General features: G+C 39.5%; 1 protein-coding gene across 1 annotated transcript; it reads right to left on the bottom strand.

Moving 5' to 3' along the window:
* Positions 1-6,841: 6,841 nt before the first annotated feature.
* LOC308437324 (jupiter microtubule associated homolog 2-like) lies at positions 6,842-7,384 on the bottom strand (the record flags this gene model as incomplete). Its single annotated transcript, XM_080938436.1, has 1 exon — positions 6,842-7,384. The coding sequence occupies one exon, from the start codon at positions 7,382-7,384 to the stop codon at positions 6,842-6,844; it is 543 nt and encodes a 180-aa protein (XP_080794562.1).
* Positions 7,385-24,424: the final 17,040 nt, after the last annotated feature.

The following is a 24,424-nucleotide window of genomic DNA, read 5'->3' as shown; positions in this document are numbered from 1 at the left end:
TAGAATGGCCATGATCAGTAAAAAATGTGACAGCTCATGATGGTGTGAATGTGGACTAAGGGGAACATTTATCCATTGTTGGTGGGACTGCAAACTTGTACAGCCACTATGGAAATCAGCTTGGGGAACTTTTGGAAGCTGGGAGTAAATCTGACTTAAGATCTATCTAAACCACTCTTGGGCATCTACCTAAGGGACTACATCCTTCTATAAAAAGTGATGCTCATTCATGTTCCCTGCAGCGGTACCCATCATAGCCAAAAGTTGGAAACTACCTAGATGTCTTTCAGTAGCTGCATGGGTAAGGAATGTGCAGTACATTCACACAATTGTATAAAAAATAAAATCAAGAAATTTGCAAGAAATTTGATAGAGCTGAGAAAAGTCATCTTGTGTTAAATAGTTCAGACCCACTGAAACAAATATTTTATGTATTCACTTAAGTATAGATGTAAGCTGTTAATCCTTTTACAGGCCAACTATAATTCATACATTCCCAGAGGTTATATGGAGAGTAAGGGGCTAGAGGGAAGAATTGATCATCCTAGGTAGGTGATATTCAAAGTTATAGATGGAGGAGTGGCTGGAAATGGAGGATCAATGATGAAAGGGGGAAGAAAGGGATGAGGGAGAGAACCTAAGGATGGACAGTTAAACCTAAGGGCCATTTGAGATGGTTCATGGATCTTTATTGACTATTCCTTTTTGTTAACTTGTCTACATTTGGAATGAACCACAATCCAGAATTGGCTCACCTGTGATCCTGATCTTGAAGTGGGGAAATACTAGTTTTTGACCAGGATCTTGCCATGGAGATTTTGAAGCATAGTGGAATCCCAGGAGACTAAAGGAAGGGGGTCGCTGAGTTCAAGGTCATCTGGGTCAAAGCAAGTCCAGATCCAGGTGTGGTGGTACATAATTTGTGAAACACCTGCTGGAAACCTACATAAGGACATTGGAAGGAGGGATACTCTCTCTTCTTTGTCTGCTTGCCTTGTGGGACTCAGCACCTGCTAGATCCTTGGACTTCTATTCACAGCTGCTGCTCACCATTGTTGGGGAGTTGGACTACTTACTATAAGTAATTGACAAATTCTCTTACTATATAGAGACTACCCATAAGTTTCATGACTCTAGAGAACCCTAATACAGAATCTTAATGCAGTAGAATCACACACACACACACACACACACACACACACACACACACACACACACACACACACACGATTCAATTTGAATAACCAGATAAGTGGAGAAAACTGAGCCCCAACTGGACAAAAATGGAGGTACCCATTTTTGCAATGGTTACACCTAATTAAATTGCTAGCCAAAGGGGCTCAATGGGAACTCCCAAACAATGCAGGCTATTGCCAAGTCTGTTGATTGCTCTCTACCAACTGATAAGGTCCTATTGCTGAAGACAATGACTCCTTGATTCACTGAACTTGGAGAAATGGAGTTGTTCTCTACCTAGAGCCCTTACCAACTCATAGTACTCTCATGATACCAAAGGAGAAAGTTAAACATACACAGCTACAAACCTTTCAGTCTACAATGGCTACCTGTCTGTGAGAAACACTATTGTGCTGATATTGGGTTTCACTCTATCTCTGTGCCTTTGTTTCTACATTTGAGATCAAAGGCCTGAGTTTCTTTAACTCCTCCCTCTTATAAAGATGAGTATCTGAGGATCTATTTATATCCCTTTTCTCTTTATATAAACTTGGGTTAACGTCCTTTTCTATATATTTAACTTCAATTACATTCCCTCCTATTTTTTTTTTGAATGAGCCTATTTTTAGGTTGATTAATGAGTGAATGTCATGTTAAGCTATCTTCGAATTTTTGTGTTTTGGAAGGAGGTAGAGTTTTGGATTTTCCTGGGGTTAGGACTGCAAGAGATTAGAAGGGAGGGGAAGTATTCCAGGCAGGGAGATTGTGGAAAAGAGGAGAGATGCCATAGCAAGACTGAGAAAAGTACAGGACAGAGAGGCATGGCCACCATGTGAAGAAGCTGGTAGACCGTGGCCCAGAGCAGCTAAGATAGGACACAGAACATAGTAAGTTGTAACTTGGAATACTGGTGGGCGATAAATTCTATCACTAGAGGAGAGTTAGCCCAGCTATTGTTCTGGTTAAGTAATACCAAAATATAAAGTGTGTGTGTGTGTGTGTGTGTGTGTGTGTGTGTGTGTTTATTCTGGAACATAAAGCATTGAGTCAGGTATGAATGTGCCAATGGGATTTATTTATTAAATATTAATTCAACACGATTATAATGTGTCACAAAAGTTAATTGGACTAACCAATTAATATATGATTAGATTGAAGGCCTCTTCCATGAGATGCAACTTATACCTGCCACTGCTCATCTGGCCAAGAATCTGAGACTGTGTAGAGACACAGGGAAACAACCAACTACTACTGTTATACTAGAGGGATACATTAATAAAATGACTCCTAATGATATTCTGGTATACTTATAGATCAAATCAATATCTTACATGGCAACCATCAGAGACATTTTCTTTCTTTTCTTTTCTTTTTTCTTTTTTGGTACAGAATAGAGTTTATTCAAGTCATTGTCATTGGGGGCAGTTAAGAGGGTATTAAATTAGAGGCAGAGGAGCAAAGAGAGGAATAGAGAAGTAAAGGCTGGCCATGAGCACATGGAGAGAAAAGCAGAAAGAGAATAGGGAAAGGAGGAGCATCTGGGGGTTGTGGGGAGTAGAGCAAGAGACCAAAAGGCCAATAGAGCAAGAGAGCCATTTTTTTTTCTTGAAGTAGATGGGAATAAATACGAAGTCCCACAGTTGGAAAATGTGCAGAGAGTGAGAAGACTTTGGAACAATCAGTCCTAAAAGAGATGTTTCCATCAATTCTCTCCCTGTCAGAGTTAGGGAATCTTTTAGAGGATGAAGAGAAATCGTAAGAGCCAGAGGAGATTGAGGACACAAAGGTAAGAAGTCCTTTAAACACAGCAGGACTGATACTCATATGAACTCACATGAGACTGTAGCTCCATACACATGGCCTGCCCATGTCTGGCCTGATGTGGTTCCAGTGCTAACAGTAGGCATAGGCTCCCATCTCTAACCCAGAAGCTGTCTCCAGCTGATACGAATGAAAATGAAAATCCCTGAACAGACTCTCTCTCACTAGTTATATAAAAGCACTTGTAAGGCCAGGTCCCATATCCAGCAGTACAAGGCCAGTACAACATAAAACTATGTCAACAGTACTTTGGGAGGTCTTATTTTCTATGTCATAAGGCTTTGTTTGGGATTTTTCTTTCCTTTCCTTATCCTTTGGGTCTTTTGTGTATATATTGCGGTTTTCAATTTTATGCTTTTTGAGTATTTCTTTGCATGCCAATGTGCGTGTTGACACACGTTTATCCATGGCACATTTTTGGATCCTTCTTTTTCTGTTTGTTTTGTTCTCTTGGGTTTATTTATTTTTATTTTATAGCATTATTATTATTATTATTATTATTATTATTATTAGTAGTAGTAGTAGTAGTAGTAGTAGTAGTAATTTCCTTTCTCAGATGCCTGCTTAGTTTCTATTGAGAGTACAATAGAATTTGTAATCATAATGTGACTATAGTTACTTTTGGTTCCATAGTTCAAATTGTAGTCTGAAAAGTTTTTACAGTGTTGGGTAATTCTTCAGAGTTCAGCACACCAAAGATAATATTTCTAAAGCTTCCCCCTAACTTTTAAAAGTCTTATTTAAGTGCAAACTTAAAACTGAAGTTATTCACTTATCTATAAAATCATCCAAACACTTTTTTTTTTTTTTTTTTTTTTTTTTAGCAAGTTGGGGGTTCCTTTTAATTAAGCAGTGTGATGTTTACTTTGACTGCTATGTTAACACCTATATGGAAATCATCTCTTCACCTAATTCTAAATACTCTTAGCTGGTGCTCAGCGAGATGCAGCTTTTAAAGAAAATGGTCCTATAAATAGCAATCTGGCAAACACAAATGTGCACATTGCTTGACTGGTCTGTGTCTGTTTTCATGTTTCAACCCTGAGAGCAGAGTCATCAAGGCTGAACATACTGGTATTGACCCCTTCCTGGAGCACTCAATTTCTAATCTCTGATTAGTATGACAGGAGAAGGAGAAAAAAATATGACTTTTTTTTTCCTGCAAAACTTACATCTTGATAAAAACAGAGTAGAGCTTTTGAAGCTGATTCAGTTTTGAGAGCTTAAAAGATTCTCCCTTCTCTGGTGGGTGATCAAGCCCAAAGTCTTACATGTACACAGTGGGCAAGCACTGTGAGGTCTATCCCCTGACCTAGATATTTAAAACCTTTAAGCTGTTGCCCTGGAATTGGCAATCCTGCTCAGAGCCCAGTGCACAATGGGAAATTGAGAGCTAGGATTCAGTCTCAGTGTGGCACTAAGGTTGTACATAGCCTGAGTCAATGTATCTTTGCTCCTCGGCTCTGAGCTCACTTCTATAGCCAGGGATGCTTTGAGCTTACTAAGGATGCCATGAGCTCACCTCTGTAACCAGGGATGCTCTGAGCTCACCTCTGTACCTAGGGATAGATACTCTGAGCTCAGTCTTGCAGCCACAAATATTTTTTGTGTGTGGTTTTGCCTCATAAAAATTATCACAATATTCCTATCAAAATTACATTATGAATGCAAGGACAGGTTTCTTGCTCTGATACAGCAATAGAAAAATGTTGGTGTCAAATGCACTTTAAGAAAGTTTTAAGGCTTAATGCAGGTGATAATTGTATACCGCTGGACTTAGCTGGGGGACTAATTTACAGATTGACACCTTTAGCCTAGCTGTAGTGGCTGAGATAGAAAAAAAAGGAAAGATGAAGAAGGCAGCTGCTGCTGTAGGTCACTGTCACAAGTCCCTATAACCTCCCCATTATCCAGCCCAGCAGGTGGGGCTTAGAGCTTTTCTCTCACTGGGTTAACAGCAGAATCTTCATAGTGATGCTAGATTCCTTCTTGACAAACCAATTTGGAATTTTCAAATCATTTTCTACTTATAAGAGCAGCTGCAAATGGTCTATTTCCATCATTCTATTGTTTTCTTATAAGCTAAAGTATTTGGTGTCTGGGCTAAGCAAAGCAAACATCATTAACGACCATTTCTTAAGTGTAAAAGTACTCTGAATTCCAGATGAGATCCTCATTCTGACTGAGCCACACCCTTTTTGAGTTTTCCCAGAATTACATGCATGAACGACCTGTTACTTGGGTTTAGAAGACAAGGCAGATGAAGGGGCGAACTCTTTGGTTGATAAAGCCATGGTCAGACCCCTCAACAGACTCTGTAGGAAGCGGAGCACAGCAGGTGGCTCCTGCAGGCACCTGTGGGTCCCTGTGAGTGTGACCACAAGATTGCCGCTTTTCCAAAATGTATTGAGGGCTTTTCTGGCACCCTGCTATGAAACTGTCTGTAGGTGGAAGACTCGAAAGTAGCACCACTTAGAAGTGCTGTCCACAGATGCACAGCAGAGGGGGAACAAGTAACCCCTCAAGGGCTGAACAGGAGGGACATCTGGCTGGACAGATGAAGTGGCAATGACTATACAGCATAGTCCCTCTGCTGTCAAATGACAGTTGTGGCCTCATTGCAAAACAGTCCTGGCCTAAGGAGCATTGTTTATGAGCAAGGTCAAGAAATCTAAAGCTCCCTAAAGTCCGCTCAGGCAGCTCTTTGTGCTTTGGTGTAAAGAGCAGCTCTTTCCTACGTGTTTATGCAGTGCACTGGCATTTATAAGAAGCTAAGAACACCCTTCCAGACATTGGTAAAGAAGCCAACCCAACCCAATGTTCTTCATCAGGCTTCCTCCCAACTACAGGAATGAAGCAAGCCAGGGAAAAAGGAATCCACCAATACCTGGACATATATGGCCTTACAGAAGCCAGAGACCTTATGTATAGGAAGGACCATGGACAAGGAGAACCCCCTCAAAGATACTGAACTAAAGCCTATGCATAAAGCCGATGAGACAAACAAAAGAAACAACCCACATAGGAATCTGGCGTGTCAGGAACCAAGCCAACTGTGGCAGAAGACAGACTGCTACCTCATACCTGGCCATGGTTTCAGTTGTATGGGACAACTCAGAGGATCAGTGCATTAAAAAAAACCAAAATAAAACAAAACAAAACAACAACAACAACAAAAACCTATCAGCCCAAACTTCCACCCAGGACAGGACTGAGAATAATGTGTTGATTTCCCGTTGACTACTACCAAAAGGAGCAGTTGAGTTTCAGTAGTGTAGGGTGACATATCAGTAGTGTAGGGTGACATATGGGGAACATTAGGATTCAGAGTTATCGCAGAGGTGGAAGCATTTAGCCATAGGCATCCCCTGAAAGGAAAGGCTTAATGTGGACTCTACTTTGCCTACAAGAGTTTCTGTATAAGTATCTCCTCCATCCCACAGTGAGAGAATAGTTGGTCTGGGTTCTTCAACCAAACCATTCTTAGATACCCAAGAGCCAGCAAATTGCTGATACAAGGACAAGATAGACCCCGGCATCCTTCTGCTAATGGGTCCCATCTCTTCTAACTTCGTCACAACTTTACAGATCTGTTCCACAGAGAGCAACTAACTAGGAAGGAGGAACCAGAACATCCCATTTTCTCACCGCAGATTTATGTCTTGGCAGTCTAGAAGGCACAATCCTCTGGGCAGTTCTTCCAATGACAAGGCTTATGAGCCACCAACCCCACATGCATGGCCAACCCTCTCCCACCGCAAACACATTTGGGTTAACAGAAACACTAACATTCAGTATCCTATCTCTGAGTGTCTGATCTAGTTACGGGCAGAGCAGGAGCCTCTCAATAGAAGGAGATGCTGGATTTGCCTCCTGGTGGATTCAGGACTTTGTTGTGGGAGCGAGGTCTTGGCCCCAGTCTGGGCTCATGTCTGTCAACAGTGGGTGTGGGCTCCGGTTTCTTTGCATGCTCTCCTCTGGGTGTGGCGTTTGTTGAAGCTTTCAGGTCAGATTTGGAGTCTTCGCCTTCACGCAGCAAAACATGATCCTTGGGCTTGTTTGGGTGTGCCAGAGGCACAGAGGCAGTGATTGGGGACCCAAATATGTCGCTGGTCTTCCCACCGGGTGGGTTCAGACAATGTCGAGTTTGTATAGGAGTTGATTCATCAAAGATCCCACTTCCTTTCCCCCCCGGAGGATTTGTCCTCTTGGGTATATTTTTAGGCTCTTCGGGTGGTCCAAAAATATTAGATGCCATCCTATTGGGCTTGCTTGTTGAAGGAATACATTCTTTTAGACTTCCAAAATGATTACTCGGTTCTCCTGCAGGGGTCTTCATGAATCTGGAGCCCAACCTACCAGCTTGGCCATCCATGCCCTGGAACATGTCTACCGCGGCCCTGTGCTTCAAAAGCCGCCACTGTGAGCTTGCTTCTGTAACCAGGGGTGCTCTGAGCGCATTCCTGTAACCAGGGACGCTGTGATGTCATTTCCGTAACTAGGAATGAGTTCACTTCTGTAACCAGGGATGCTCTGAGTTTACTTACATCTGTAACCTGGGGTATCCAGGGATTCTGTGAGCTCATGTTTTATAGTTTGTGTCACAGTTGCTGACCTTATCGAAAGGGCTTTACCTTTGGCATAGAGATTCCTAACAAATATTGGTTGGTTAGACGAATGGAAAGTTATCACATCCCTTCCCAAACAATTGAATTGTTAAAAAGTTTATTGAGTCATCAATATAATTTATTAAATTTATATTAATGATTACAGTGCATAATATACCTATGTAATGACCACCAATTCCACCATTGACTTTGTCAGACTGAGATTGAATCCAGGCTCCTTCAACTTCACTTTAATATTGAAATGTAATGATTTTTTTCAGTTTCTAGGCCCTTTCTCATGGCAGGTGTCAGGGTAGATGAGCTCATGTCTTTAGACCTGTGGGAACCATTGGTAGGTGGTAGGGATGGAGATGGCTCAAAAGGTCCAGATAATTAAAATACAATTTCATCCTTATTTCAGGTGAGTATTTATTATTATTTTTCATTATTCTTTTTGTTTATTTTACAGTAAAAAAACAAACAAGTGTCAATATGGTCTGGTACTTTCACTTAGGGGACAATAGAAGCAGGAAGGAGGAAGAATGCTATGTGAGAAATATCAGGATGGAGGTGATAACATTTACCAGATACAAGCTTGGCTTTCTCTCTTGTTTGAGGATTTATTTTAATCATGCACACATTTGCTTATGTCTGTGGCTGCAGGTGCTCAAAATCAGGTGCCTGCCAGAGGCCAGATGATACTTTAAATCCCCTGGAGCTGGAGTGGGTTTGGGGTTGTGAGTGCCGAGAACTGAACACACAGAGGAGCAATATGTGCTCTCAGCTTGTCACACCCTCTCGTTTCCTTTCTTTAGAGTATCTGAATCAAAAGTTGGGTAGTGGTCATATTTGGATGATGGTAATATGGGTAAGCTTATCTTCCTTAATTCACAGTGAAAAGGAAAGCGTACTCCATATCCCTAGTAGTTTCACCTATATTGCTTTAGGAAAGCCCGGTGCCTGTGTTGGAGAACACACAGGACACACTATGCCTGGGTGAGTAAACGTCTCGGGCATTTGTCTTCTCAAGTGAATGAGCTCACCTTTTCTCGTAAGTGCAGCAGTCAAGGGACTATCAGAGAGTTTTCCACTCCAGCTGATATTTCATGTCAAGCATCTCATACTCCTCTTAGAATGTCATGCACATCATTTTTTAAAAAAGAAAAGTCACATTTAACTAAATGGCACATAGTAAAGTTGACAAAACTAATAGATGCTTTGGATTTTTCTTTTCAAACCCCAAAGCACAGTGCATTAGAGCTGGAGATTACCAATGAAATTTCTAAAGTTTCCTGAAGGGACATGAACTAAAAAAAAAAAAAAAAAAAAAAAAAAAAAAAAAAGATTAGGTAATCTTCCATTAAAATGTTCCTTATGTTCCAGGGTGAATCCTTAAAACGGTCACATGAAGGGTGCAGGTCAAACATTTTGGGTTTGATAGGAAGTTGGAGACTTTCCAGGGAAAGGTTTTATTTTTAACTCAAGAGAGAAAAACAATGTGACAAAGACACAATTCAAGAGGTAAAAACTGGAGGTGTAAGGAAATTCATTCTCTGCCTAGAAGGTCAGTTGCTCCAAGGGCAGTGTTACTGGGTCCAGCCTTTACCGTGCTTGACCAGTAACAACAATGGCAGCCCAGTTTCTAACAAGCCATCCTGAAAATTGTGTTTATTCCTCTGAAGGGAATCCAGGATTAACTGAGGAGAGGAATATGATTCCTAGCATGGTTACATGTTACCACATGGGAAAAATCACAGGATTTACATGTCTGTCCTCAGGTAATGCTTATGATAACCACGTTCACTGAGGTTGACTCGGACTCTTGTTAATCTTTGCATATTTGCCTCTATAAACGCCAGCCTTGACCTTTAGGCCATGATGCTAAATGAAAGCAGCCAGACACAAAAATCCATCTGTATACCTCCGCTTATTTGAAATGTCCAGACTAAGCCAGGACGCAGAGAAAGAAAAACAGGTAGTAATTGCCAGGAATTGGAAATGGAAGAGGGGAAGGTGTCTTTAGTAAGAAAAAAAGAATATTTTTGAAGTGATAAAATGTTTTTTATTCATGCGTAGGTGATCACAGTGCTGAATGTTGCTGTAACTCTGTGTTCATGGAAAGACACAACTGAACTGCCCACATTAAAAACAAGATTTTTAGGGATTATATTAGACTTGTTTTCTTTTTATATCAAATTAGGAACATGATTTTAATCTCTTTGGCAGTAGACATATCAGGACTGTATTATTTTAAATGTGAGTGATTATGTTATATAAAAGAAAACAATTGTATAGCATGAAGAAATTAGTATAGTACAGGAGAGGTAAGGAAACCTGTAATATTCTTGCTATTGCAGGCTTTCAGGTGAGTTTTCATTTGTTTATTGGTTTTCTTTTTTCATTTCAAATGTTATCCTCCTTCCCATTTTCCCTTCCACAAACACCCTTATCCCATCCCCCCATTTCCTGCTTCAATGAGGAGACTTCCCCATCTACCTACCCATTCCTGTCTCACTGCCCTGGCATTCCCCAATGCTAGCCTCCACAGGACCAAGGGCCTTTCCTCTCATTGATGCCAGATAAGGCCATCCTCTGCTACATGTGCAGCTGGAGTCATGGGTCCCTCCATGTGTACTCTTTGGATGGTGGTTTGGTCCTTGGGAGCTCTAGGAGGTCTGGTTAGTTGATACTGTTCTTCCTATGGGGTTGTGAACCCCTTCAGCTTCTTCAGTCCTTCCCCAATTCCTCATATAAGCTGTTTTCCTTTAAAATGGAGCTTCTAGAAATTTGAGGAGACTTTTGTTTTAATAAAACGAAACCTCTTCATTTCCATTTCTCAATTAAAAAGCAGTTTCAATGTGATTATTCTCCGTGTTAACAGTGTACCGAGTTTGAATTTTAAATGACATTTTCTGTTGTCAACAGCAGTTCTGGGGACCACTGGGAACTGCCCTTTGTCAAATTCAAAGTGAGTCTTTTTTTTTTCGTATGTATAGATCAAAAATTACTTAAAAAGATCTCTTAGGTAATATGCATTTTGCAAATGAATAATGAGGGTACATATCAATTTTTTTTTTTTTTGTAAAGGCACATGGTAGGTAAATTCTTGTAAACCAGTGTCTTTGGTAATAAAATTTTAGCCACGTTTCCCATTTAAAGAAAAGTACAGGCAAAGGTTTGGAGCAAACAAATAAATGTGTGTTGTCACTAATGTGTGTTTGTAGAATAGGCTAGAGTTTAGTGTTATGGTTTCCCAGACTAGGTCAGGTCATGAGCAGCCTTGAAGATGAAGATGACACAGTAAATTGTGGCTAGGCCATGATGCAAGATGAAAGGTAATCCATACACAGAGACCCATGGCTGCACAAGCCCAGTTAGCTATGATCACAAACCAAGCAGATTCCCCTGAATGTGGTCCTTCTGTATGTCCACCTGACAGCGTGTTCACACTTTATAATGAAACTCCATGCAGGCCACAATCCACGTCAGAAGTAGAATGCATCTAATTCATGCTCAGAATCCAACAGGAAGGCCAGTGACATAATTACTGAATATGGGATGCCCTGGTGTCATCTCAAGGTCCTTTGAAAAAGAGCAAACAGGAATGCAACTGTGAGGGGAATAACATAAAACTTTACTTCAAAGGAATCACTTTATGATGTCACCAAAAATCATTTTACTTTTAAAAAGAATTATGACTGCTTGACTGTGTACAAGCTGATACATGGTGTGTACCAGATCTATTCACTAATGTAATCGACATTCTAAAAATAGACAAGATGCTTGAAAGTAAAGGTTATTATAAGGTTTGAGTGTGGAAGTTAAATAGCACGAAATGTCAATTGGATTTTGAGATTTGTCTAAAAAGTCATCAAGCAATGGGAGTCCTGCCTGCTTTGCCATTTGTCCTTATATTGATTAATTGCAAGATTAATAAATTGTAAGCTTTTAAAATCTGGAAAGGAAAACACTGTTTCCCTCACACAGACTGAATTTTATAAAGTTGTTTCTAAGTGTGTGATCTTGCTGAAATTAAAAAAGGAAATGATAACCACCTGGCCCACAGCTACTACAGCATGATCTGGGAAGATGAGATTAACAGCCAAATGATATGAGGAGCAGTGGGGAGGTGAGCCATGCCCTTCCCAAGTGATGGAATGACAACACATAGAAGAGCAACTGAGAAAAAGCACATACCCCCAGGCATTGTTTTCTAGAATCTTCCATCCAGATCTTTGTTCTATGGACAATGTTAAATGTCCAGGATATGCTCTTTGCAATGTAGCAGTTGATCTCCCTCCTCAATGTGCATACTGGGCATACCTCTGATCTCCTATCCTCATGGAGAGTGTATCATCGGTCATTGTGAATAAGGACAAGAAAATGGGTATACTTAGGGTAAAAGGCACAAAGAGAAAGTCAAACAAAGCCCCACGGATGATGAGAGCTTTGTAAGGATCGACACTTTGTGAGACCACCTTCTACAATGCTACAAAGACCAGGTGATTATAAATATTTGCCTCATGGAGTTGGAGACTAGGATGTTGAAAATGAGGGAGCTGTGCCGGGGTGAGGGGCACTAATTACTACAACAGCTAACCTATGACACAAGACGTGGTAAAAGGAAGAGATAATATATCAGAAGGAACCAATAGATCCAAACTCATTTTATAGCAAATCTACTCTTCAAATTTATCTGCCTGAGGTTAATTCAATAAGCCATTAATGAGATCAGAACCCTTCTGACACCATCTCATCTTAAAGGTTAGCATTTTAACCTTGACACACTGGGCTCATGCTTCTAGCATATGAACACTGGGGAACACTCAGCACATAGGAAATAGCTGAAGGAGGTAGCAGAGAGAATGCCTGTGTCCTTACTTTTCTACAGGTCATTAGATACAGAAACCTCAAGGAATTAAAAAAATGGAACAGATATGTTGAATTAGTTTCACTCATATGTTATAAGGCTTTACAAGTTGCCACCTGAAGGTATGATTCAGGAGTAAACATAAGTTAGTAATGCCATTTGTTGAAAGATATATGCAGTCTTAAAATGAGGGCAGGAGTGTTGGGGACCAATTCCACGTGACCCTATTTTTTCTTCCTTTAGAGGAAGCATCACATTATAATGGCAAATCCCAACTTTGCTTGGACAATTTGTTCCCAGTCTACTCTTTCAAGCATCATTAGACACAGTATTAATCTCCTGATTTTTTTTGTATGGCCATAATCTTACTTCCAGTTACAGAAATCTACACACACACACACACACACACACACACACACACACACACACACACACACACACACACGGTGTTTGCATGCCTATGTGTGTCTGTGTATCTCTGTGTGTGTGTATATACTAGAGTATACTATTCATGAAAGAAAAAATATTTTATCCCTTTTCATTCTTACACATTATGTGTTAAATAACAGCAGATGCTCCAAAAATGTGAAAACATATAAGCAGCTGGTGTTAGAGCCAACCTAGCCTGGCAATATTGGGTAAAACCAAGGTCACTCCTTCAGTTCTGTTCATAATACTGTGATGTCAAGTTGAACAGTGTCTGAGGAGCCAGCACTTACTAACATTAAAACCACATACTTGGAATTCCTGCTTTAGCTTAAGGTAATGCTACAGTTTACTTCTTCAGCCATACCTTCCTCATCTGACACTAAAACCCAAGCCTTTCCTGGGCAGGTGGCATTTGGACCTAAAGTGCAGATAGGTGACATTAGTAAGCAGGTAACATCCATGCCTATGGGAAGGGTTGAAGTCACTTAACTGCCAATATTTGATTGCCTTCTTTCATATAAGTATCTGCACAGCCAAACACACTTCAGAAAGTATCACCATCCCCGGGGGTCTTCAACATCGACTTGAGGAGGGAGCTGACAAATGGGGTACAAGAGACACAAAGAAGGAGAGCAAGTCAAAAGTGCTGATCAAGCTCTTGCTTAGTATATGCCAAAACCATTTCTTTTAAAGAAAAACAGGGAGAAGTACATGGGCGAGGGGACTACCCAGGTGCAACCGAATGTTCTGCCAAGCAGGATCTGTTGCTTGGGTGACCATTCTACTCGGCTAACGACCTGACCACAGTGAGATTGCCTGATTTCTGGGGAAAGGCCTCTATCATGGGAAACAGAAACCTAGGCCTAGACCTATGTAAAATGGCACCATTCAGGGTAAAGTAATTTCTTTATTCCTGTTGGCTCCTGGCAACAATGTCTAAGGTATTCTGCTAGGTGTCTGTCTACAGATGACTATAAAGAAGATATGATACTTATACATATATGAATCCATGCAACCGGAAGTAAAGAAAATGTCCCATGTTTGTTAAATTTGTTTATCTCTAAAATACTGGCTTTGTGGAATTGATGTTCCAAAATGGAGGCTCCCGAGACTTAGTGACACACTTGCCTTGGCTGGTTTTGTGTCAACTTGACACAAGCTGGAGTGATCACAGAAAAAGGAGCCTCAGTTGAGGAAATGCCTCCATGAGATCCAGCTGTAAGGTATTTTATCAACTAGTGATCAAGGGGGGAGGGCCCAGCCCATTGTGGGTGGCGCTATCCCTGGGCTGGTAGACCTGGGTTCTATAAGAAAGCAGGCTGAGTAAGCCAGGGGAAGCAAGCCAGTGAGTAACATCCCTCCACGGCCTCTGCATCAGCTCCTGCTTCCTGACCTACTTGAGTTCCAGTCCTGACTTCCTCTGGTGATGAACAGCAGCAAGATGGAAATTGTAAGCTGAATAAACCCTTTCCTCCCCAACTTGCTTCTTGGTCATGATGTTTTGTGCAGGAATAGAAACCCTGACTAAAACATCATTTTATCTCCACATTTCATATTTAAAGGGATATGACCAAGACTGAGAAATGTCATCATCATAAAATTGTCTGGTGATCCAATTTGAACACTGTTTAAAGAACAGCACTAAAGGCACAACACTCTATGATTCTCTTTCCTTCTGCTGTGATTTCAGTTGTGCTTTTAGTCCTGCTATGATGATAATTATAATAATAATATAATAATAATAAAATAATAATAACAAAAGTAATAAATACAATAACCTTCCAACTATGCAAAGCACCGTATTCTTTGTGATTATCAATGTCTTCACACTGTTAAGAAAGTAAAAGGCCATGAAGACAATAGGGACGGATTTCGTACACTGTAAACAAAAGCCAGAACTCTAAGCTCCTTGTTAAAAAGCAAAAGCTTCTCTCAGCCCCAAGGATCTGCTTTCTCTGCAGGGTGATCTGAACATGGCTATGGGTTTTCTATCATGAGCTTTGGAAAGCCATAATTACCTACATGTATAGCTCTCCAGTTTCCTTAAACATAGGCCTGACCCACTTTGGTAAAATGCAAGAAGTAACAGATGTCTGGCATCAAGCTGAAGTGGAACCTTAGGCTCCTTGATGTTGTCCCCTCAGGTTTCTTCCTTCACATCCCATCATACATCATTCTCACCATCCCACTTCCACATTTCATTCATCCTTGCACATCATCCTTATAGACAGAATCACCACACACTGCCCCTGTATAACATTCTCACTCACTGGTCCCACACTTCCATCTCCACATTGCCTACCCTATTCCCCATCTTGTCATATATCACAAAGACCACTAGTATAGGGTTGACTGTGTTTTCCCATTAGGTTTGTCCTTGTCTTCTTGTTCTTGTTCTTGTTCTTGTTCTTGTTCTTGTTCTTGTTCTTGTTCTTGTTCTTGTTCTTGTTCTTGTTCTTGTTCTTGTTCTTGTTCTTGTTCTTGTTCTTGTTCTTGTTCTTGTTCTTCTTCTTCTTCTTCTTCTTCTTCTTCTTCTTGTTCTTCTTGTTCTTCTTGTTCTTCTTGTTCTTGTTCTTCTTGTTCTTCTTGTTCTTGTTCTTCTTCTTGTTCTTCTTCTTGTTCTTCTTGTTCTTCTTGTTGTTCTTCTTCTTCTTCTTCTTCTTCTTCTTCTTCTTCTTCTTCTTCTTCTTCTTCTTCTTCTTCTTCTTCTTCTTCTTCTTCTTATTTTTCTCCTCCTTCTTCTTTTTCCCCTCCTTCTTCTTTTTCTCCTTCTTCCTTTTCCTCTTCTTCCTCCTCCCCCTCCTTCTTCTTCTTTGACTAAGCAGTCAAAGTGGGGTCATTGTATGTGCAAAACATCAAGATAACTAAGTACTGACATATGTCACTGATAATTAATTTTTTAACATGCTTTCTTTTTGCCCAAATTACTTAGTCTGTTCCATATGAATCTTTTCTTCTCCCACCTTGGAAATCTACTTCAAATTGTTTAAGACTCTGTGTCTTAAACAGAGTGTGTGAATACATCATATTGGGAAGTGATACTCAAAAATTAAAAGTTGCAGTTTTGACCTTTCACCGATATGGTACCTTGACATGACTGCTAGGATAATGTCCATTCTCCTATCAAAGTAGAAAACAAAATTTAAGAAACTAATACCATGCAGTGTTTCATCACTATTGTTCCGTAGTACTGCTGTAGGTTAGGGCTTGTGATCCACCCAGAGATTTTTTTATTGTTAAGGATTGTTTTCTATATCCTAGGTTTTTTTATTCCATATGAAATTGAGAATTGCTTATCCACATCCGTGAAGAATTGTGATGGAATTTTGATGGGAATTGCATTGAATCTGTAGATTGCTTTTGGTAGGATAGCTATTTTTACAATGTTAATCCTACCAATTCATGAGCATGGGAGACCTTTCTATCTTCTGAGGTCTTATTTAAATTCTTTCTTCAGAGACTTGAAGTTCTTGTCATACAGATCTTTCACTTGTTTGGTTAGAGTTATCCCAAGATATTCTATATTATTTGTGACTATTGTAAAATATTATACATTTATCATTTGTATAAAAGAATGCTACTAATTTGTTTGAGTTAATTTTATATCCAGCCACTTTGCTGAAGTTTTTTATTAACTGTGGACGTTCTCTAATAGAATTTTGAGGTCACTTAGGTATACTATCATATCATCAGCAAACAGCAATGCCTTGACTTCTTCTTTTCCAATATGTATCCCTTTGATTGCCTAGATTCATATTTACCATTTTGCACAAAGCTCAAGTCCGAGTGGACCAAAGACCTCAACATAAAACCAGATACTCTGAATCTAATTAAAGAGAAAATGGGAAAGAGCCTTGAACTCATTAGCACTCAGGGAAATTTCCTAAAGAGAACTCCAAAAGCTCAGGGTCTAAGATTGAAAATTTATAAATAAAAACTCACAAAACTGAAAAGCTTCTGTAAGGCAAAAATCACAGTCAATATGGAAAACTTACAACCTACAGACTGGGAAAAAATGTTCACTAACCCCTAATCCAATAGAGGGATAATATCAAAAATATATAAAGAACTCAAGAAGCTGGCCTCCAAAAGCCAAATAAACAAATTAAAAATGGGGTACAGAACTAAACAGAGAATTCACAACAGAGGAATCTCAAATGTCCAAGGAGCACTTCAAGAAATGTTCAAAGTCTTCAGTCATCAGAAAAATGCAAATCAAAATGGCCTTGAGATTCCACCTTACACCAATCAGAATGGCTAAGATCAAAAACTGAGGTGACAGCACAGGCTGGGAAAGATATAAAGAAAGAGGGACACTCCTACATTGCTGGTGGGATTGAAAACTGATACCATCACTCTGGAAATCAATCTGGCAGTTCCTAAGGAGACTGGAAATAGATCTAGCTGAAGACCTAGCTACACCACTACTTAGCATATACCCAAAAGATTCTGCAATATATAGCAAGAAAACCTGCTCTACTATGTGCATAGCAGCTCCAATAATTTAACAAGAATACCTGCTCTTATTCAGAAGCTGTAAACAATCCAGATGACCCTCAGTTGAAGAATGGATACATAAAAGTGGTTCATTTATACAATGGAATACGACTTAGCTACTAAGAACAAGGACATCATGTGTTTTGCTGGCAAATGGATGGGACTAGAAAATCTGAGTGGGGTAACACAGACCCAAAAGCATGGTATGTACTCACTAATAAGTGACTATTATCCAAAAAAGTACAGAATACTTAAGATACAATCCACAGAACTCAAGAACGTTAGCAAGCAGAAGGGTTCATGTGAGGATACTTCAATCCCTCTTAGAAGGTGGAAGAAAATAATCATGGGAGGCAGAGGAAGGGAGGGACCTGGATGGAAAAGGGGAGGTGGGAAAGAAACAATGTTACAAATTCAGGTATGGGGAGCAGGAAAGGAGCCCAGAGTGACAGGAGAATGAATGGAAATATTCAGCCTCAAAGCATGGGTGGTTGGGAGACCATCTAGAAAGTACCAGAGACCTGGGAGGTAAGAGACTCTCAGAAATCAATGGGAGTGGTCTTGGATGGAATGCCCAACAGTGAGGAGAGAGAAGTCTACATCCAGTAGAAAGACAGGGCATCAAGTGGAGGTATGGAGTTGCCAATCTACAGTCAAAATTTCTGACTCAAATTTGTTCCTGTATAAAAGAACTTCAGGGCCAAACATGGAAAAGAGACTGAGGGAAATGCAGACCAGTGACCAGCCAAACTTGGGATCCATCTTATGGGGAGCCACCAAGGCCTGGCACTATCCTTGATTCTACGGTGTGCTTACGTATAAGAGCCTAATATGGCTGTCCTTTGAAAGGCCCAACTAACAGCTCACTGAGACAGATGCCTACTCTAGCTGGTCAGAGGCCCCTGACACATACAGTAGAAGACACCGTAGTCTAGTCTCAGTGGGAGAAGAGGACCACAATCCTCAAGAGACTTGAGGCCCCAGTGAGTAAGGAGGTCTAGTAGTAGGGAAGCATCCTCTTGTAGATGGGGGTGGGAGGATGGGGGGAACGGGAGGAACTGTGAAAGGGTGGGTAGAGGGAGAATAATGACTGGATTTTAAATAATTAAAATAATAAAAAATAATTAAATAAGTAAATAAAACTTTTAAAATGACAAAAGTGTAATGACTTATGCTTTCAAAATAATATTTTCGGTTGCTTGTGTGCATGTGTGCACCTGTGTACAAGTGGATTTGGACACGTGTGAGTGCAGTACTGAATTCTGATGTTGTAGAGGTTCTGACAGTTGTCATATCCCATATAAAGGTAGAATTCAGTAAAGGAGAAAAGTTAAAAACTTTTGGACTTCCCCCATATGGCAATACCTTCTATACTGACAAGTGTTTTCAGTACTCGGAGGGAGGTCACCAAAGGAGGCAGAAACTCACATCAGATGTGATGACTACTTAGCTGTTGAATCTTACACCTATTCTGTTGGGATCAAAGAATAGCAGTACTCAGAGTCCATGGGATCTGCGAATGCTTCAGGCATTGTTAAACTGAGAAAGAGCAGGATCCAGCAGGGTCACAGTGCAAGAGTATTTGTTTTCCTTAGCAGGCAAAGCTGTTGACTTGGGAGGAAGAATCATTGGCTTGAAGGAAAGACAAGAAAAACAAATTCCCCCAATGGTAAATGTCTGTAGAAGTAAACGATAAAATACTGAACACCAGATCACACTAGCGCCTGCACTTGGCAGGCCACATGACACCAGCAGGGTCTCATTTCAGTCAGCCAGACTCTCTGGCCCATAGCTCTTGAAACCTCTCTGCTTGAGTTACTAAGTAACCATGGCGGGTGGCTGCCATGACAGCCCCAAACATCCTAATTCCATGGTGGGCTTGGTGCATCCTGTCATGGTACCTTTCTCTGGAACGCAGATGAGTCGCTGTGCTAAGGAAAAATACCACACAATATTAGTTGAGAATCAACAGGTAACAATAATCACTGGGTTCAGCAACTAACATTATAAACTGTAAGCCGTTCTAAGTTATAAATCCTCTGATAGTGGATCCCAATGAATCCTCCACTTGATCGAGAGGCCTCCCTACCTACATTTTGTCTCTCTCCTCCTTCCTATCCAAAAGCAAGTATTTTTCCTGTACCCCTGCCTTCCTCTCAACCCTCCTCTATATTCATTAGGGGAAGGTTCTTGCCACAAATGTTAGGTTTCATTTTTTCATAATATTGGTAATAAATGATCATTTTATTCACTATCTCTAAGAGAGAACCTAAATCAACCCCCAAGCTGTGTGTTAGGTCTCTGGGTGATTCAGACTCAGGTTCCTGGCCCTCCAGGTAGTGTCAGTCTTCATCATGTGATATCAGTCAGTCCTAAGTTCGACCAGTCATTGGTTGATCAGCCCCACAAGTTCCGTTCCACCTTTACCTTACCACATCTTGCAGGCAGGCTAAATTTTAGGTCCAAGGTTTTGTGGATGGGTTGCTGTTCCAATCCCTCCACTGGAAGGTGGCCTGTTTTTATCCCCAAGTACTATGAGTCTTTGCTAGGGTCACTGTATAGATTCTGGGGAGTTTCCATTTCACTAGGTTTCTACCTCAATTCCAAAATGCCCCCCTATTCCAATAGTCTTCCCTTGTACTGTCTTCCTCCACCCCTCATAGGATTCCCTCCTGTTCCCATCTCTACCCATTCCCAGCTCACCGACAACATCCAATCTGTTTTCCCTTCCCAGGAAGATTGCTGTGTTCCCCACTTGAGCCCTCCTTGTTACTTAGCTTCTCTGGGTCTGTGGATTGTAGTATGATTATCTTTTTCTCCACAGCCATTATCCACTTATATGTGAGTACATTCCATATTTTTTTTCTGAGTCTTAGATACCTTAGTTAGGGTGATTTCCCCCCCCACTAGGTATATCTACTTGCCAACAAATTTCCCGATGCTATATTCTTAATAGCTAAAGAATACTTCACAGGAGCTTTATTCATATTAACCAGAAACTGGCAAAAACCTAGATCTCACTCAACTGAAGAATGTATAAAGAAAATGTGGTATGTTTCCCCAAAACCTGTTATTTAAGAAAATGACTTCAAACATATATGTTTCTTATGAAATATTATTCTTTCCTTTACAAATACACATGGTGCAAAAGCTTTGTTCACTGAGTAAAAACCTGGACCTTTGAACAATTGTCTTGGGTAGGAATTTTTTTTTTTATTTGTTGGTAAAGTCACAAAATGGGGGAAATGACCTTTTCACTAAACACTAAATTATGATATCTGTATCTGAAATAATGTTCAGCGGAGCATCTGCCTAATATATTCCAAAATGTAAGCAATTCCATGCATAAAAACTACTTAAACTTTTAAAGAGAAAATAAGGATGTTAGGAGGAGGTAGAAACCTTCACAGCTTAAGTGTAGTTTCTCTGACATATACTTAAGAAGATGTTATTCAGTATGCAAATAGGCAAACTACAGATAGAGATATTTCCAGAACTTGTAGCTGGATTCAAGATGTAATTTTGATATATTAGCAATATATATAATCATGAAATGGCATAATTTATAAAAGATGGTAAGGTTTGCGGCTACAGCATACATAAATGGTTAGTGTACATATTGAACAAAGTGTTATTACTAGTAAAAACAAAGATGAAAACAAAAGGCACAGAGAAACTCATCCAAAAGTTTAATTATATTGAAAACTGCTGATATCAATGATTATCAAAGATGTGAACAGAATAATGGAGTCCTTGTGCCCAGCATTAAATATCCACCAAAAACCTTTTGGGAGTTTTCAGAAAAATAAGATTCCTAAAAGGGAATTTCAAAAGAGCAATCATATAACCTACTATGGTAACCCAGAAACCAAATATTTATGTGTGCATCAAAACAATGAATTGTGATCTAAATCCACAAGGAGCAAATGCTTTATCATTAAAATAATAAGTTTCTAACATTCTGGGTAACATAAAAACAAAAATAACAACAACTACAAAACACGTTAACCCCGATGACATGATACAAACCTGATTAAAGTGAACACACACCCCATAGCTGTGCTCGACCATGTTGTATTTCAAGCTGTATAAATAACAGTTGTTTGATGTTTGTAGAGGGAGAGATGGAGAGGAATCCTGCCTTGACAACTGTCATTCCATTCATGATCTGAATCTGAGTTATGAAGGTCTGCATATTTGCCAGAAGTCATTACTCCATCATTAGAATTCAAGGGAAAAATCAACTATAAATGTTCATTCAATTCAAGCTTGTGTTATAAAAATTGATGACTTACACATGTTGTAATTTCCATAAAATGTATTCAAACGAGCTGATGAATTTACAATGACTGGGGTTGCACACATCACAGCACACACTGAGGCATTGCTTTAGCATCTGGGTGATGACATCATGTGTCCACTATAAACATCTTCATATGTGCTTATGTCCTTCTGCCATTGATGAATGCAATTACTAATGTTTACAGAGGACATCATGCGTCCACTATAAACATCTTTTTATGAACTATTGTTCTCCTGCCATTGATAATGCAATTTTCAATTCTTCTATAGAGTTGGTTATGTGCTGTGACATCTCTACCTTAGATTTTAAAAATAATAGTGAAGCAAGATAATATTTTTTTCTTTTTATAAATTGAACAATTTAATTTTAAAAAACAAAGCTAAATGTACAGATTTTAAGCATTTTTGCATAAAAGTATATGAATATATTTTTGTCAGTACTTGATTTTTTTTAAAGGTTTGATAGTGTGCATTAAAATCTTACGCGTTACACTGAGCATAAAGTACACGTACAACAAGATGTAACCTGGAAATAGTCTAAGTTTTCTTGGTGTGTAAAGATTAAGCATATTCATTTTTCATTTTTTTTCTTTTTTTGGCCTTTGTATTTCATTGTACTTCATATAGTCTGTGAGTTGTTTCTGAGGTGTTCAGAGCTTTCTGGGGTTAGTATCCAATTATCACTGACTGCAGATTATGTCTGTTCTTTTGTGACTGGGTTATCTCACTCTGGATGATGTTCTCTAGATGCATTCATTTTCTTAAGAATTTTATAAAGTCATTGTTTCTGAGAGCTGAGTAGTACTCCATTGTGTAAATGTACCACAATTTTTGTATCCATTCATCTACTGAAGGACACCTGGGTTCTTTTCACCTTCTGGCTATTATAAATAGGGCTTCTATGACCATTGTGGTGAATATGCTTTTGTTGTATGTTGGAGTGTCTCTGGGAAATATGCCCAGAAGTGGAATAACAGTGTCCTTAGCCTTGCAGAAACTTTGCAATCTCATTAAGTCCCATTTGTTGATATTTGACCTTAGACCACAAGCCATTGGTGTTCTGTTCAGGAAATTTTCTCCTGTGCCTATGTGTTCTAAGGTTTTCCCTAATTTCTTTTCTAATAATTTCAATGTACCTGGTTTAATGTGGAGATCTTTGATCCACTTGCACTTGAGCTTTGTACAAAGAGATAAGAAACGGCCTATTTTCATTCTTCTGCATGCTGAGTGCCAGTAGGACCAACACCATTTGTTGAAGAGGCTGTCCTTTTTCCATTGAATGTTTACAGCTCCTTTGTCAAAAATCAAGTGACCATATAAGTGAGGGCTCATTTCTGGATCTTCTATTCTATTCCATCGATTCACATGCCTATCTCTATACCAGTACCATGAAGTTTTTTAGCACAATTGCTTTGTAATATAGCTTGAAGTCAGGGAGAGTGATTTCAATAGATATTTTCTTGTTGTTGAGAATGGATTATGCTATTCTAGGTCTTTTGATATTCCAGATGAAACTGTAGATTGCTCTTCCCAACTCTATGAAGAATTGGGTTGGAATTTTGAAGGGGATTTCATTAAATCTGTAGATTGCTTTTGGTAAGATGACCATTTTTACAATGTTGATCCTTCTAATCCATGAGCATGGAAGATATTTCCATTTTCTGAGATCTTTGTTAATTTCCTTCTTTAGAGATTTGAAGATCTCTAAAGATTAGGTCCTTCACTTGCTTAGTTAGAATCACACCAAGGTACTTCATATTGTTTGTGACTATTGTGAAGGGTGTCTTTTCCCTAATTTCTTTCTCCACATGTTTCTCCTTTGAGTAGAGGAAGGCTACTGATTTGTTTTAGTTAATTTTATATCCAGCCACTTTGCTGAACTTGTTTATCAGCTGTAGAATTTCTCTGGTGTAATTTTGAAAATAGAAATGTTTTTACTTCTTCCATTCTAATTTGTATCCCTTTGATTTCTTTTTGCTGTCTCATTGCTCCAGACAGGAATTCCAGTACTATATTGAATAGGTAGGGGGAGAGTGGGAAGCATTTTCTAGTCCCTGATTTTAGTGGGATTGCTTCAAGTTTCTCACAGTTAAGTTTGATGTTGGCCATTGGTTTGTTGTATATTGCTTTTATTATGTTTAGGTATGGGCCTTGGATTCCTGTTCTTTCCTAGACGTTTAACATGAAGGGGTGTTGAATTTTGTCAAATGATTTCTCAGCATCTAGTGAGATGACCATGTGGTTTTCTTCTTTGAGTTTGTTTATATGGTGGATTACATTGATGGATTTCTGTATGTTAAACCATACCTGCATCCCAGGGATGAGGTCTATTTGACCATGGTGAATGAGCATTTTGATGTGTTCTTGGATTCTGTTTGCAAGGATTTTGTTGAGTATTTTTGCATCAATGTTCATAAGTAAGATTGGTTTGAAGTTCTTTTTCCTTGTAGGGTCTTTGTGTGGTTTAGGAATGAGAGTTATTGTGGCCTTGAAAAATAAGTTAGGTAGAGTTCCATCTGACACTATTTTGTAAAATAGTTTGGAGAATATTGATATTAGGTTGTCCCTAAATGTCCAATAGAATTCTGCACTGAACCCATCTGGAAGTGGAATTTTTTTGGTTGGGAGGCTTTTGATGATTGTTTCTGTTTCTTTAGGTGTTATGTGATTATTTAGATGGCTTACCTGGTACTGGTTTAACTTTAGTATCTGGTATCTGTCT

Source organism: Micromys minutus, assembly GCF_963924665.1.
Source record: "Micromys minutus genome assembly, chromosome: 25".
Lineage (NCBI taxonomy): Eukaryota > Metazoa > Chordata > Mammalia > Rodentia > Muridae > Micromys > Micromys minutus.
Note: the sequence above shows the minus strand (reverse complement) of the source record. Positions and strands in the feature narration are given on the sequence as shown.